Source organism: Lutra lutra, chromosome 1, assembly GCF_902655055.1.
Source record: "Lutra lutra chromosome 1, mLutLut1.2, whole genome shotgun sequence".
NCBI lineage: Eukaryota > Metazoa > Chordata > Mammalia > Carnivora > Mustelidae > Lutra > Lutra lutra.
The window spans coordinates 11,844,351-11,859,077 of record NC_062278.1 but is presented as its reverse complement, the minus strand read 5'-3'; the positions used below and the strand labels follow the sequence as shown (position 1 = coordinate 11,859,077).

The 14,727-nt window shown below is 46.4% G+C and overlaps 2 protein-coding genes across 8 annotated transcripts in view; both read left to right on the top strand.

Moving 5' to 3' along the window:
* Window positions 1-3,649, top strand: part of IFNAR2 (interferon alpha and beta receptor subunit 2) — a 33,358-nt gene extending 29,709 nt beyond the window's left edge. For 4 of the 5 annotated variants that reach the window (XM_047720879.1, XM_047720850.1, XM_047720860.1 and 1 more), the window contains one exon: window positions 1,498-3,649. In XM_047720879.1, the coding sequence (XP_047576835.1) occupies window positions 1,498-2,160 (663 nt within the window). In that variant the 3' untranslated portion in view covers window positions 2,161-3,649. The remainder of the gene's footprint in view (window positions 1-1,497) is intronic. The other variant, XM_047720889.1, reaches the window with a different exon arrangement.
* Window positions 3,650-4,452: 803 nt separating this feature from the next.
* IL10RB (interleukin 10 receptor subunit beta) overlaps window positions 4,453-14,727 on the top strand; it is a 32,152-nt gene continuing 21,877 nt past the window's right edge. For all 3 annotated transcript variants that reach the window (XM_047720836.1, XM_047720829.1, XM_047720820.1), the window contains exons 1-4: window positions 4,453-4,609; window positions 6,035-6,158; window positions 10,358-10,515; window positions 12,743-12,909. In XM_047720836.1, coding sequence (XP_047576792.1) covers window positions 4,561-4,609; window positions 6,035-6,158; window positions 10,358-10,515; window positions 12,743-12,909 — 498 coding nt within the window. In that variant the 5' untranslated portion in view covers window positions 4,453-4,560. The remainder of the gene's footprint in view (window positions 4,610-6,034; window positions 6,159-10,357; window positions 10,516-12,742; window positions 12,910-14,727) is intronic.

The following is a 14,727-nucleotide window of genomic DNA, read 5'->3' as shown; positions in this document are numbered from 1 at the left end:
TCTCTCTCTGCCTGCCTCTCTCCCAACTTGTGATCTCTGTCTGTCAAATTTAAAAAAAAAAAATTTAAGGAGTTAATCTAATAGAAGACAGTACAGGTCTTTTGTGGAGAAAATCATAAAACCTTATTGCAAGACATTAATTAACAAAGATTTGGTCAAGTAGAGAGCCCAAAACCAGACCCACTCATAGGGAAACACGACTAATGATGAGTAGATATTGCCATGGGGAAAGGATTGGCTGATCCATAAATGTAAATACATGGGAGAAAATGAAGTTGGATCTCTACCTCACACCATACACAAATATCAGTTCCAAGTATATTAAAGACTAACATGAAAGGCAAAACTGTTAAAGTTTTAGAAGACACGACAGGAGATTCTATATGACCTTGGGGTAAGGAAGATTCTCTCAGTCACAAAAAGCAGAGCCGTAAGGAAGAACATTGATACTCTTTTTTTTACATTAACAAAGAATTTCTTGTCATCAAATGTCATTGATGATGTAAAGCAATCAGAACTAGGAGAGAATATATGTAACAAATAATCATAATTATATAAATAATCAACAAATAATTGGCATCCAAATTATATAAAGACCTCCTATGAATCAATAAGAAAAAAGATGAACGACCCAATAAAAAAATTCAGGCCAAAGCTGGATTGCATAGAGTAGGGGAAGAGCAGGTTTGTCAAACTGGGCAGCCCAGGTGGGCACAGGAGAATAGAGGGGAGGACAATGCCAGTGACCATCACAGGTGGACCAGCTCCTCCCCATTAGCTTCCCCATAGTTAGTTTTAACCTAGAGACAGAATCCACCTTCAGGGCAAGACTCAGCCTGCCTTGTATTCTCCAGAGTTCACCCAGCTCAGCTGTATCCTGGCAGTGCTGTCTTCCAAGAGCTGGAATAGAATGTGAGTCTTGCCTTTTTGGGGGTCTTCCCCATCTTTAAGGTCCTCCAGTCCAGGGGACCCTGATGGAATCGCACCCCCCCCCCAGCATCTCCCCTCTCCCACTGTTCCCTGACATACTTTAAGAATATCTCAGCAATCCAGAATCTAAATGGATGGATCCCCTGACATGTAAGAAGCAGTGAGGGGAGTGGGATAGGAAGGAGTGAAAGCCAGAACCTGGTCCCTGGGGCGGGCAGCCTACCTAGCTTGAAATGCAGCATTCCCCACCCGCTACTCATGAACCTTGGGCAAGTTTCTTCACCTCTCTGCCTCGTTTTCTCAGCTGTAAAATGGGGAGAAGAAGCGTAAGCCTACTTCGTGGCCGGGTTGTGAGGGTAAAATGCATTATAACGCCTAAGCAGTAGGACGAGCGCCCTGGCAAATATTAAGTAAACAGTACATACCTGTTAAGCCCTTGTTCCTGATGTTGCTGGTGTCATCGTCACCCTTCTCAACCCTGTGCAGTTACTCTCATTGAGTTTTATTATGTCAGAAAGTAAAGAACAAACAGAATTGATACTTTCTCTCTCTCTCTCTCTTTTTAAGAATTTTAATAACTTGTCAGCCTGGGTATCCCCTGAGATGCCACCATTGGAAGCAGTGGCTTTCGTGGAGGTGATTCATATTAACAGGAAGAAGAAGGTGTGGAATTACAATTACGACGACGAAAGTGACAGCAACGATGAAGCCACCGCCCCTCTGACAAGCACAGGGGGCTATACCAAGCACGGGCTGCTGAGTGGGCTTCCGGGTCCCACCTCTGCCTCCTCGGCCACGGGGCAGGACTGCCTGGAGCCGGACACCGAGGAACCTAATCTGTCCGAGCCGGAGGCGGAGTCACTGATGGCACCAGAGCCCAGCCCCAGGCTAGGGAAGCTGCTACAGGACCGCTTTTCCGAGGACGGCAGCTCCACAGAAGAGGCTGGGGACAAAATTATCTTCAATGTAAATCTGAGCTCTGTATTCGTGAGCACCCTCGATGACGATTCGGACGTCCCTCCGGTGTTACCAAGTTTTCCAGAAGAGACATATGACCTAGAGGATTCCCACACACTGGAACCAAGCTTTCTGGCCTCCGGCAGGGAAGGGACACAGCCACCCTTTCCCACTCCCTCTGCAGAGTGCCCTTGTCCTGAAGATGTGCTTTCTGACAAAAATGACAATTCTCAGTTGGATGTTGACATCGGGGATGGCTATATAATGAGGTGAACCCCCAAAATATTTAATGACCGTGCACTGACCAATACCTCCAGGGTTTCCCTCCCTGCACAGTCACTTTCTCCTCTGTGGTCCGCAAAGTTCTCAGGCCAGTGTGGGAGACTGCAGTCGGCTTCTCGGAGGTGCCCGGTGATGTCATCTATGCAAATTCCATGTAAATTACCAATCTGGGAGGGGAGTCGGAACCAGACCAGCGGAACCAGACCAGCGGATCCTTCAGTGCGTTGTTTACACGTCCCAAATGGTTTTCAGGGGTGGTCCAGGGCCCTGCAAGATTTATGAGAAGTAATGAAATTAGCCAGGGTGGGAATGGGGAGAGACAAGAAAGACACTCAGCAGGAGTTGAGTCCAGCAGGCTCAAGGAAGGAGCCAGAAAGTAGACAGGAAAAGAGAAGGAAGGGAAGGCAGGAACGCAAAAGAAACAGAAGCCCATGTTGGAAGGAGGGAAGATCCAGCCCAGTCTTGAGTTCCTGCCACATGTCACATTCTGTCACCTACGCTCAGAAGCTCAGAAAATTCGACTCTAGGCCGCTAGTCCAGCCCTCCTCAGTTTGAGTGAGGAAAACAAACTCATGCATAAATAACTTCAGCGTTAGGGAGGTGACTAATAGGAAACATTTGCATGAGAGAGAGGGATAGAATCTCTGTGCCAAATTTTAAAATTAAAAAAAAAAAAAGCGAGAGAACAAATGCAAAATTGTTTCAAGGTCTTCAGAAGAAATAAGACACAAAATTCCTGGAGGTCCTATTTAACAATTTAAGAAGCGCCGTGTGCACTGATTCCAGGTGTCCTATGTGTGACCAAAGTTCCTGTGGAGGGGGGAAGGGGGAAGGGACATTCTAGAACATCATGTAGCAAACCAGACAAGAACTGGGACTCGAGTCTGACTCTGCTGCTATTTCCGTGTGTGACTCTGGGTACTTTGCTTAGCCTCTGAGCCTCAGTTTCTTCATTTAGGAAATAAGGGGATTGGGCTAGGTAATCTCCAAGATCCTGTGGTGCTAAGAGAAATATTAGAAAATACACAGGAATGAAGACTCTGGCGGAGATGTGACAACCCTGAGAGGTCCCCAAAGTGAATCAATGGTGTGGGACCTCCTATCTCCTTCCCCTCTCCCCAAGAGCAGGCTTCTCAGACCTTTCTTCTAGATCCATTCACAAGGGGGACAACAACAATTACGAGTTCTAGTTCAAGGGCTTTTAAGAGATTATTTTTACAACCATTCTTAAGTATCAAAGGAGAGAGGTGTGAGAGGAGACGGAGTTATTTAATGACCTGATGAAATTGCCCAGGAAAGGGACTTTGTCATGTGAAGAGTCGGATTCTCCGCCCTTTTGAATCATCTCTCATATTTTGAAAGCTTTCCAGAGTGATCTTTTGGAATACCCTTTTTATGGCTGCTCTTATGTGTATGTGTGTGTTTAAGTTTTGTATAATGGTCTGAAGTTGGTGAAGGATAAATACTTTTTAATACAAACTCCTAGTGTCTTCAGAGTCGTTTCTCATTAGTGTGAAAAGGCAGCCACTTTGTGGTTCTGCTGACATCTCTGGGGTTACACAAAAGTCCCTGTGTGCGCGGCGGCCAGCAGGGGCAAGGGAACATTGATCCTCTGGGCTGTGTTGCTGGTGGTCACCTCAAGCAACGCCTTACATCATCGTGTAATTACCCTGCTCTGGGATTTCCAACCTCACCACTGCCCAAGCTTCAGAAGAGGAAATTAAACCTCTCTCCAGCGGTCCTGTGAAAGTAACAAGTTTTTGCCCCATAAATGACTTGGTTTTGTGATGTTTATCCCTGGGTAAGAGGGGGCGAAGAAGATCCTTTGGAACTGTCTTTGCTAATGGAGTGTTTTAAAATCAAGCTATTTGCAGGGAGAGGGGATCGGAGAGAAAACTTGGAGAAAGTTTTCAGGGCAGAAAACTTGGGGAATACTGAATGGTGTCAAGAAAAACCACCACCGCCCGTAACCCCGGGTAGAACCTCTGGGTGGGAGTTGCAGTGTATTTCTTTAACTCGGAAAAGCGTGCATTTAGTTTTGGGGGAGGTGTCTCCCCAGTCGGGGCACTCTACGGACAATTTTCCAACCGTTTTACTACTGGCGTTTTCCACCCACCCGCTGGGGGAAGCAAGGTCCTCTCCCTCCGCATCCCCCCTCCCCCCGCATCCCCTCTCCCCATGCCAGCAAACCTACCCCCGCCGCACACACCGCCCTCTCCCCACCCGAAGCGCCGCGCCTGATCCCAGCCGGGGCGGGGCCCAGGGAGGGGCGGGGCCTCGTGCAGCCCCGCCCATCCAGTACCAGGAAGCGGCCACCGCGCGGGGCCGTGAGGACCCGCGGGTTCTTCCGGGCGCGGCCCCCCGAGCGCCCTCCAGGCTCCCGGCGCGGCTATGCCGCGGAGCCTGCGGAGCTGGCTGGGCGGCTGCCTCCTTATGTCAGGTGAGGGGTCCGCGGGGAGGGGGCGCCGGGCTGTCCCCGGGGCGCCGACCGGTCGGTGCGCCGCGCGCCTCCCGGGCTTCGCGGCCCGACGTTCGCTTGGGAACTGGAGGCCGAGCTAGGACGCCGGCAGCGGTGGCCCCAGGGTAACCCCTGAACGGACCCCAGAGGCTTACTGGAAGTGATCGGGTGCCGGGTCTGGCCACCAAGGGCCTCCCATTCAGTCCTCAGCACCCCAGCAGAGGTGCTCCGCCCCCCGACAGCACAGCTCTGTGCCTTGGGAGTTCTAAATCCGCCGAAACCTTTTCTGCCCTCCTCTAAATTTCCTGCCCGGCTTCAAGCCACCATGGACCCCTCCTTCCTTTCTGATGAACTCATCCCCGGCCTTCCAGGATACCACTCGGTCCTGGTTTTCCTCCTACCTCTCAGGCTGTTTCTACCTGGGATCCTTCACCTCTGCCAGATCTCTGTATAGCCCAGTTCTTGCCCGGGCCCTCCGCTATCCCTGTAGGGGAGACCAGCAGAACCCTGGTATTAAACACCAGCTATAGGCCGGTGACTCAAATGTGAATCTCTGTTGGCCCCCTTGGGTGATGGGCGGGCGATGGTTTGTCAAACTCTTCCGTCTGCTTTTCTGTATGTTTGATATTTTCTATTAAAAAGTTTAGAAATGGGGCGCCTGGGTGGCTCAGTGTGTTGAAGCCACTGCCTTCAGCTCAGGTCCTGATCCCAGGGTCCTGGGATCGAGCAGCGCATCGGGCTCTCTGCTCAGCGGGGAGCCTGCTTCCTCCTCTCTCTCCGCCTGCCTCTCTGCCTACTTGTGATCTCTCTCTGTGTCAAATAAATAAACAAAATCTTTAAAAAAAAAAAAGTTTAGAAATGATCTCTGTCGTTAGCCCAGATCTCTCCTTCATGCACCAGGCTCCTCTCTCCGGCTGTCTGGGACATTTTTACGTGCATATCTCTCCCCATCTCAAACCTAATGCAGCAAAAATGGGACTCTTGATGTCCTTGCCCCCAGCCGCAATCAGGGCTTCAGATGCTTAAGCCAGGAATGAATATTAAGTTCTCCACACCAAATGTACCAGAAAGTCTAGAATCTATACCTCTGGAAATATACCTGAAATCTATCTACCCGCCCCCTGACACCTTTCTCCCACCACCTAAATCCTGGTCACCCTGCTCTGTCCCCATTTCACTCTTGCTCTCTGCCCCACCCCAGCCTCCAACACCACTGCCCCCCCCACCGTGGTTCTTCAGATAAAATCCAGACTCCTCAGCACAGCTCATGTGTGTCTTTTTCCTTCCCCCACGTGCCCATTTGAAGACATGGAGCCATACAGGAGACCTGAGTGTTGGATACAGTCGTTTACTAGTGCAACTTTTTTGAGGAACAACGATGCAGACATTTCCCTTTTATTTTTACAGCGTTAGGAATGGTGCCACCTCCTGAAAACGTCAGAATGAAGTCAGTTAATTTCAAGAACATTCTACAGTGGGAGTTGCCTGCTTTTCCCAAAGGGAATCTGACTTTCACGGCTCAGTACCACAGGTGAGTCTGGGTGCTCTTGCGAGGAAGGCCCTGAGCTGGTCACTGGGCCGGACCACAGGAAAGAGTCTGACTGCCATAGCCCACATGACCATGACAACCCACAGGGAACTTCCCTGCTGCCCTTTTTCTCTCTGTCCGGAGATTCTTGTGAAAGCTCTGTTCTCTGAAAAAAGACAAGTAAAATCTTTTTTAACTTTTTCTTGTTGGAATAGCTTATCGTTTGATGATCACAAGGCCACTGGTAGGTAGATACAGACATTTGATCACGTGGCTATGGATGTCATTGGCCATAGCGGTAGCCTGTTGTCACACAAGCATATGGGATTTGTCACACTTGATTTTTTTGTTGTTGTTTAAAGATTTATTTGTTTATTTATTTGAGAGAGAGTGTGTGTGAGAGAGACCATGAGAGGGGAGAAGGTCAGAGGGAGAAGCAGACTCCCCGCAGAGCTGGGAGCCCGATGGGGGACTCGATCCTGGGACTTCAGGATCATGACCTGAGCCGAAGGCAGTGGCTTAACCAACTGAGCCACCCAGGTGCCCAACAACTGATGTTTTTTAAGAGAGAAAGCGTCACTGAGATCATCTCCACTTATGAGAGCAGGATTGCTCTAAGTCAACAATTTGCAAGTGGGAGGCATCCAGGAAAACTGAGGTATGCAAAACAGGAGGGTCCTTGCCATGCTATCACCCATCCCCTCCAGCAGATGATAACAGAACACTGACACGCTGGGGGGTGCACATAATTTGCATAATGGGTGCTCAATTACTCTGTGGTTGTGTCCTGAAATAGAAGGTAAGATAGCTAGCTACTCACTGTGAAAAACTCTAGCCTCTGAAAGCAGCAGAGGCTTACGAAGGAAGGGTAAGTGTCACCGAGACGGTTATGTCAGAGGTGCTATGATCTCCCAGTACGGCTCCGCCTGTCCGTTTTTCCCTCTGCCAGCCCTCCCTCATATTTGCCATCATACACCACGGGCTAGATGCAGGGGACACACCTTGATGCCAAGTGCAAACAGCAGCAGGAGGCCAAAGGGTGATGAGCAACGCACCTGCTTCCAGTGTGACTCAGAAACACACAAAGACAGACAGTCACTTCAATGAAGCAGGAGGAAACATAGAGTCCCAGATCCCATTAACCCCACACTCCTTCTCATCCAGATTGCTTTTACAAACACATCCCAGGCTTGTCGAAGCAGAGAAGACATAGAAAGATGAATAAGATTGTCTTTGTTGACTTTCGGGGGCACTTCTTAGTTCGAAGGAATTCCCCGCTAACAGAATTTTAAGATTTCATTTTAAGATTAAATTTCAAGATTTTAAGATTTCAAGTACGGTGCAAAAGAACTTCCAAATAGCTTATATCCAGATTCACCGATTTTTAAGGTTTGCCATGTTTCCTTTGTCCCTCTTTGTCTTACCTCATGCCCTTTGCCCCTTAATATTTCATGGAGAATTTCCTAAGAGCAAGGATGATCTCTTACGTCACCCCCTGTAGCTGTTGAGATCGACACCTTCCATGTAGGGGCTGGACTTCCATCTGACCTACAGTCCTTCATCAAATTTGTCAGTTTCCTCAAGGATTTAGGACACGTGATTCTGCCACAATTTTTCCCCGCTGTGTGTTTTCTACCACTCATTGGTTTGATAATTTCATGTCTGTTTCTGCAGTCTTGACAGCTCTACAGATTTCACTCTGTAAAATTAACCTCCTCCCTATCTCTCTCTCCCCGCACACCTATTTATTCTTTGTTATTCCGTTATGTGCCCTTGTAGTAGAGGCCTTTGGTTGGGATGTTCAGTCTTGTAGGCACAAGTTCCCAGTGGCTTCCCAGCAACCTGGTGCCACTTGTCCTTAGCACGGACATCCAGATTGAGCATGGGATATGCTGGGGCAAACAAAGCATGTGCTGCAGGTGTCCCTGGGGAAGAAATTTGATCTTGAAAAATCTGATTGCTGTTTTCCATGGCTTATGAAAGATTTGTTTGGAATTCAGCTTGAGAGGTCGGGTAGCACAGACTCTTACATGTGTGTGCAGGGTGGGGTGAGCAGAGCCGGCGCACTTCAGGAGAATGGATTGGTGATTTGAATATGGAAACATCTTTGAAAAGGAGATGTAGATGTGGGGAATGGGTTCTACGACCTACTTAACGGGGAGAAAAATATGTCTAGATGCCCTAAAAATCACCTGGTGAGAGAGAAGTTATTGCAAAACAACTTCTGGAATGTTCCATGTTCCAGCCAGTTGATACATTAGTTTAAATGAAGGAAGTGACCTCAGGAGAGAGAGCCCCCTTCATGCTATGACCTCTGGAGTCTCCAAACGGTGGGATGTTAGGCAACCCATGAAGAGTTTGGATTGACGAATGTTTGTGGGATAGTATAGAAAAGAGCAGATTGTAGAATAGTCTGAGCCCAATTATCTCTACCTACTTTTAGCCAGAAATTGTTCTGGGCATCATCAAGGACGTGATGAGGTATGGTGTGGTGCCTAAGACTATGGGCTCTGAAGTCAAGCTGATCCCAGCTCTGTTGGGCAAGTTTCTCAGGTTCTCCATCCCTGCACCCCATCTTTAAAATAGGAGTGATCCCTGTTCTGCCCTCCTGGACTTGAGGTCATACAGGTAAAAACACTTCCTGCCCCGCCTGACACCTATGTGCTTGACAAGTGGGCTGTTACTATTTTTATCATCATCAGCTTCGTTATCACCTCTAAGGACAGCCAAATCAGAGGAAGGTACACTGAGGAACCAGTTAGACAAAACCCCCCCTTTTTGCAAGACTAGAGCCTGAGTGCCCTCCTCAGGTGGTCTCGAGGTGGTCACACACACCTGTCGGGCTTCTCAGACATCGTTTTCCTTCTTCAACTTCACGTGTCTGCCACCCTCCCTTCAAGGGTGGGTGTCAGGGCTCCAGCTCTGTTCTAAACCCATTGTATAAAGCAAATCTGTGTAAGAGTGAATCGTTGCAAGATGAACGGATAAAGAAGATGTGGTATATATATATATATATATACATATATATATATATATATATATAATGGAATACTATGCAGCCATCAAAAGAAATGAAATCTTGCAGTTTGCGATGATGTGGATGGAACTAGAGGGCATCATGCTTAGTGAAATAAGTCAATTGGAGAAAGACAACTATCATATGATCTCCCTGATATGAGGAAGTGGAGATGCACGGCACGGGGGGTGGTTTGGGGGTAGTAAAAGAATAAATGAAACAAGACGGGATTGGGAGGGAGACAACCATAAGAGACTCTATATGTCACAAAACAAACTGAGGGGGGCTGATGGGAGGGGGGTGGGGGGAGGGTGGTTGGGTTATGGACATTGGGGAGCGTATGTGCTATGGTGAGTGCTGTGAAGTGTGTAAACCTGGCGATTCATAGACCTGTACCCCTGGGGCTAATGAAACATTATATGTTTATTAAAAAAAATAAATAAAAAGAGTGAATCATTGCATAGTTTTTCCAGAGTAATTGCAGAAATCATTTGTAGGACACTGTTTGAAATTCTTGTAACAGACCTATTTTGGCCAATCTGTGTTATATCAGTATTCACAGACTGTGTCCCTCTGCTTTCATAAATAGCATCATCAAGGAGGGAAGCTTTCTTGGTCGAATATATTGAAGACTCAAGCCCATTTTGGAGAGACATGTGTTCACTAGGATACAAATGTTGCTGAGGAAGTTCTGTTATGAAGATAGACACTTCTTTATGTTTAACCTAGTTTCTGCCCCAAATCGTTTGACCACAGACAGATTTTTTTTCTAAGATTTTATTTATTTATTTATTTGAGAGAGAGAGGGAGAGTGAGAGGGAGAAGCAGACTTCCCACTGAGCAGGGAGCCCAACCGGGGTTCGATCTCAGGACCCTGAGATCATGACATGAGCCAAAATCAAGAGTCAGAGGCTTAACTGATTGAGCCACTCAGGCACCCAGGGACAGATTATTTTTTAAACAACTTATGATATCTCAAGAATCACTGAAATCCCATGGAGCACAATTGGGGAAGTGCTCACATAAATAATGCATGCTCTTCCTCAGAAGTGACAATTAAGAATTCGGTTTATGTTTCTCGAGTTATCCTCCATTAACCTTTGGTAGTAGGGATTTATAAAGCACCGGTGAGCCCCAGAGGGACTGAAGTGAGAACTTTCATGGTTTTATTTTTCTGGTTTTACAGTTATAAGAAATTCCAAGCTATGTGCACGAGGACTGCCTTGACGGAATGTGATTTCTCAAGTCTTTCCAAGTATGGTGATCACACCTTGAGAGTCAGGGCTGAATTTGCCGATGAGCATTCTGACTGGGTAAACATCACATTCTGTCCATTGGATGACAGTAAGCCACTTTGTTTTCCATTTCGTCCTAATGCTGTCATCGCACCTTGGTTTTCCTTCCCCTTGGGGTAGCCTGGTCATGGAGGAATTTTTTTGAGCACCCACAGAGTGGGTGGCCTTGCTCAAGGAGCTTAGGGAATATAATGACGTCATGGCTGGAAAGACAGGAAAGGATGGCCATAAAGTTAACACAATAATTAAATGTAACTCTATTAATGTTAATGCCTTGTGGGTAAGAATGAGTTGAGGCCAATGTTGTTAATGAGAAGAACCAGAAGGATCGACGTAGCACATTTGCCAGAAGGAAATGTGACATGACAGGCAGAAGAATAAGGTTATTCAGGGCAGGGGTAGAGACAGGAAGATCAGGTGCAGACAGCCAGCCTGCCCAGAATGAAGGACAGAGCAATGGATTCAGCTAATGGTAGATGTGTTGGGTCAGGCTGGCTGGTAAGCATCCAACAGAATGTTCCCAGGTTAGATCTGGGGGGTCATGGGGACTCACCAGAGGTCATGAGGTGAACATAATTAGAACATCAGGAATTGGAGACTGGTTAAACCACCTGATGTCAATTGAGACAGTAAGAGGATAAGGGGGACAAGAACCTCATGAACAAAATTTAAGGGCAGCCTTCCGAGGAGAAGCTCCAGAGAAGGTCTGCAAGAATTGTGTCTGTGTGGGGCAGGGTCTTTGTGCCGCTTCTGGCTCTGGACCCTCATGGCTCCCACAGCTCCGCCTTTCCTGGTGGTGCCTGCAGCTAGGGCACCCTTCCATTCTTTCCCAATTCTGTCCCAGGCTTGGACAACAAAACTCTTATTTCTGGAGTCAGAAATTATCAAAGTGTATTATCTTTTCTAAAGGTATCTTTACAAAAGCTAAGAAAAATCAGCATTAAAAAAATACTAGCAGCTTCACAGTAGTCAATTTTCCAAAACGTAGCACAGGTTTCTGCTCCTGTAGTTGCTAAGTGACTTACCAGGGCCTGCCTGGTTCCAATTCCGATGTTGGGCCCATCTGCAGAAATTCCCTTTAGAAATTAATACCGTATAGATAAGCAGCTTGCCCAAAGGTCACACAGATAAGGAGTGGCCCAGTAAAGATTCAGAGCCAGGCCCCTGTGTTCATGCTGTTAGCAACAGCTACCCTACTTTGGATCCTTGCCTCTTGAAGTCTATATGACAGGAAAGTGCTACAAGAAGTCACATAGAATCTGTTTATACTTACTTTGAAAAGATATCTAATAAATATTCTTATCTGGTTTTTAGCTACCAGCAGATTAAAGACAAGGTAGAATGCTGGAAGCAGGCCCATTAGCAGCTTCAAAAAAAAGTAATAATAACAGCAGTCAGAGAAGAAAACAGGATATAACTCAAACAGCAATCACCCGGAGATGTTTATTGTTCATTGTACAACTATTATTGAGCATCTACTATAAGACAGGCAGATTCTTAGTGCAGAAGTTATAATAGCAAGATGAAATCTCAGCCCTCATGAAGCTTACACTCTAATGGAGGGGAAGACAGGGAAACCAAGAGATACATATTTTATGACATATGTGACTGTGGTTCTCGAGAAAATAAAGCAAGGTTCTGGGGTAGGATGTGTTGGGAGCTGCTCTTTACATAGGGTGGTAAAAGAGTCTTTCTGAGGAGGTGACATTTGAACTGAGACCCAAATAAAGCAGAGGGGCTAGCCACATGAATATCCGGTAAAAGAGCATTGGGCAGAAACAGCTACAGACTTTGTTGGAAAGTATATATGATTGATTATGTATGTTAGGCTCTAAAAGTAGTAGAATTACCATCTGTAGCTTCCAACCCAGCAAAAGAAATAAAGAAAATTCAACCCAATAGAAAGGGGAAAAAAGGAACAAACCATACACACACACACACACACACACACACACACACACACACACACACACACACATCTTCATAGAAAACACAAAATAATATAGTTGGAATAATTACAAATATATCAGAAATCACAATAAACATAAATGGGCTAAACTTGATTAATAAAACAAAAAGCTATCAGGGTTTGTTTGTTTTAAGAAACAAACTCCAGCTACCCTCCTTGACCACATCAATCAATATCATAGCAAAATTACATCAAAGAGCAGGGTGCTTCAGTCAACCAGTTGGTCTGCCCAATTATGAAAAATAAATGTTGATGTTTTTAAAACGTGACTTTTGACTGTCATTTTGCTTTGTTCTCTTCCTCTTAGCCATGATCGGACCACCTGAAATGCAAGTAGAAGTACTTGCTGATTCTTTACACATGCGTTTCTTAGCCCCTAAAATGGAGAATGAGCCTGAAACATGGACAATGAGGAATATTTATAACTCATGGGTTTATAACGTGCAATATTGGATAAATGGTTCTGATGAAAAGGTAAGCTCAGCAAATCATATGCATTTCAGACGTAGGCTCCCCTTCTTTGCCTAGTGTTAGTCTGAGGCCATGACGATGGAGAAAGGAGGCTAGGAGGCCATCCAGTCGGGATCTCGCAAGGTGGTAGCACCTTATGTTCCAAAGGATTTAAGGCCAGATCCTCTGGGTGCCAAAAGCTTCCCAGTCTGACGTATACCTGGTATTTGGCTCATGCTTCCCAGGCCCTATGGGAAATACATAGAGCAGACTTCCAGTGTGTTTAGCTGTGAAAACAGGCCTTTCCCTCCCTGAAGGGAAGTTGTAGGAGAAGGTGGGTAGAGCTGACTCAACATTTGGCTGGCAGAAGTTGGGGTCCACTGAATCAGGTGACAGGCTGCATGACTGCTGTTTTATGGTATGAACCGCTATGCCCCATGTACACCACAGAATAGCCAAGCCATGGTCAAGGCAGCCCCTCCCCTGGATGCTGGATGAACAGTATCACACTGACCCCACTATTCCCCACAGCTCTCCTCCTCTTCAGGGGATGTTTCCTGAGCTAGGAGTCAGACCCTGTTGGAATGTAGCTTCTGCCACTGTGACTCTGATCACATTCTTGGCCTCAGCTTCCTCATGTCTACAAGATGGGCATAATAACCCACTTGGTGGGGCACCTGGGCGGCTCAGTCAAGCGTCTGACTCTTGGTTTCAGCTCAAGTCATGATCTCAGGGTTGAGGGATCGAGCCCCACATTGGGCTCCATACTCAGCACAGAGTCTGCTTGAGATGCTCCCTCTCTCTCTCTCTACACCTCCCCCCGCATGCATGCTCTCTCTTTCTCTCTTTCTCTAAAATAAATAAATAAATAAATAAAATCTTAAAAAAAAAAAACCCACTTCATTAATAAAGTGGAAATAATAACCTACTTCCGAGGATTTGGGGGATTTAATGACATAATGAAAAAAATAAACTTGACCCTTTACCTGAACAACCTTTGTGGTTGATACAGGGGTTTTCCTTCCCCTTATGTAGACACAATAAGGCTGTTTTCATTCATCCATGGTAAGGCTTTTCCTTATACGTAGTGCTTCCGAGCTGAATGCCATCTATGGTCCTAAGCGGACTTGCATGTATGTTACATAAGTTAAGTTACATGTATGTTACCTCCTCTATATTAAATGTTGGTTCTGTCACTTCATTCTCAAGAGTTTGGGAGGAAAGTGTCACCCGTGTGTGTTGTCATAGGAATGATGTGATAAGTGTATGTGTACCTACTGCATAGGCCCCAAAAAATTTCAAGTTAATCCCCCCCCCCAAAAGCCTCCATTAAATGATGCAGGATATCAGCCTCCTTCACAAAATAGATGATTTGGCTTATAGTCAAGCCCTAGGGGGTGTGTGCCTAGAAAACAATAAAGAATGATGAGTTTTATAGTCACTTACCAAATGCAGGCCTCTCTGCTAAGCTCTGGGATGCAAATATAAGACAGGTTTGACCCACTCAAAGATTAGCTGTGTACTTTTATTAAGGCTCTGTCTCCATACCATGCCTAAGTGCCTCCCACACCAAACCTGAAAGGCAACACCCAGTTTATCTTTAGCTTCTTATCTAGAATGTGCCCACAGGATAGGCATCCAGTGACACATTGGTCCTGTCACTTGTGCCCGTCGTGTGGAAGACTTTGTTGTGGCACGCCAAGTGTTGGAAAGGCCACCTGCTTCCCAGGTCCTCCCTCTTGAGTGTCTGCAACGTCACCAGGACTGGTTTAAATTCACTCTGGACTGAATGTTTGTGTCCCCCACCAAATTCACATGTGGGAACCTAATCCCCAATGTGCA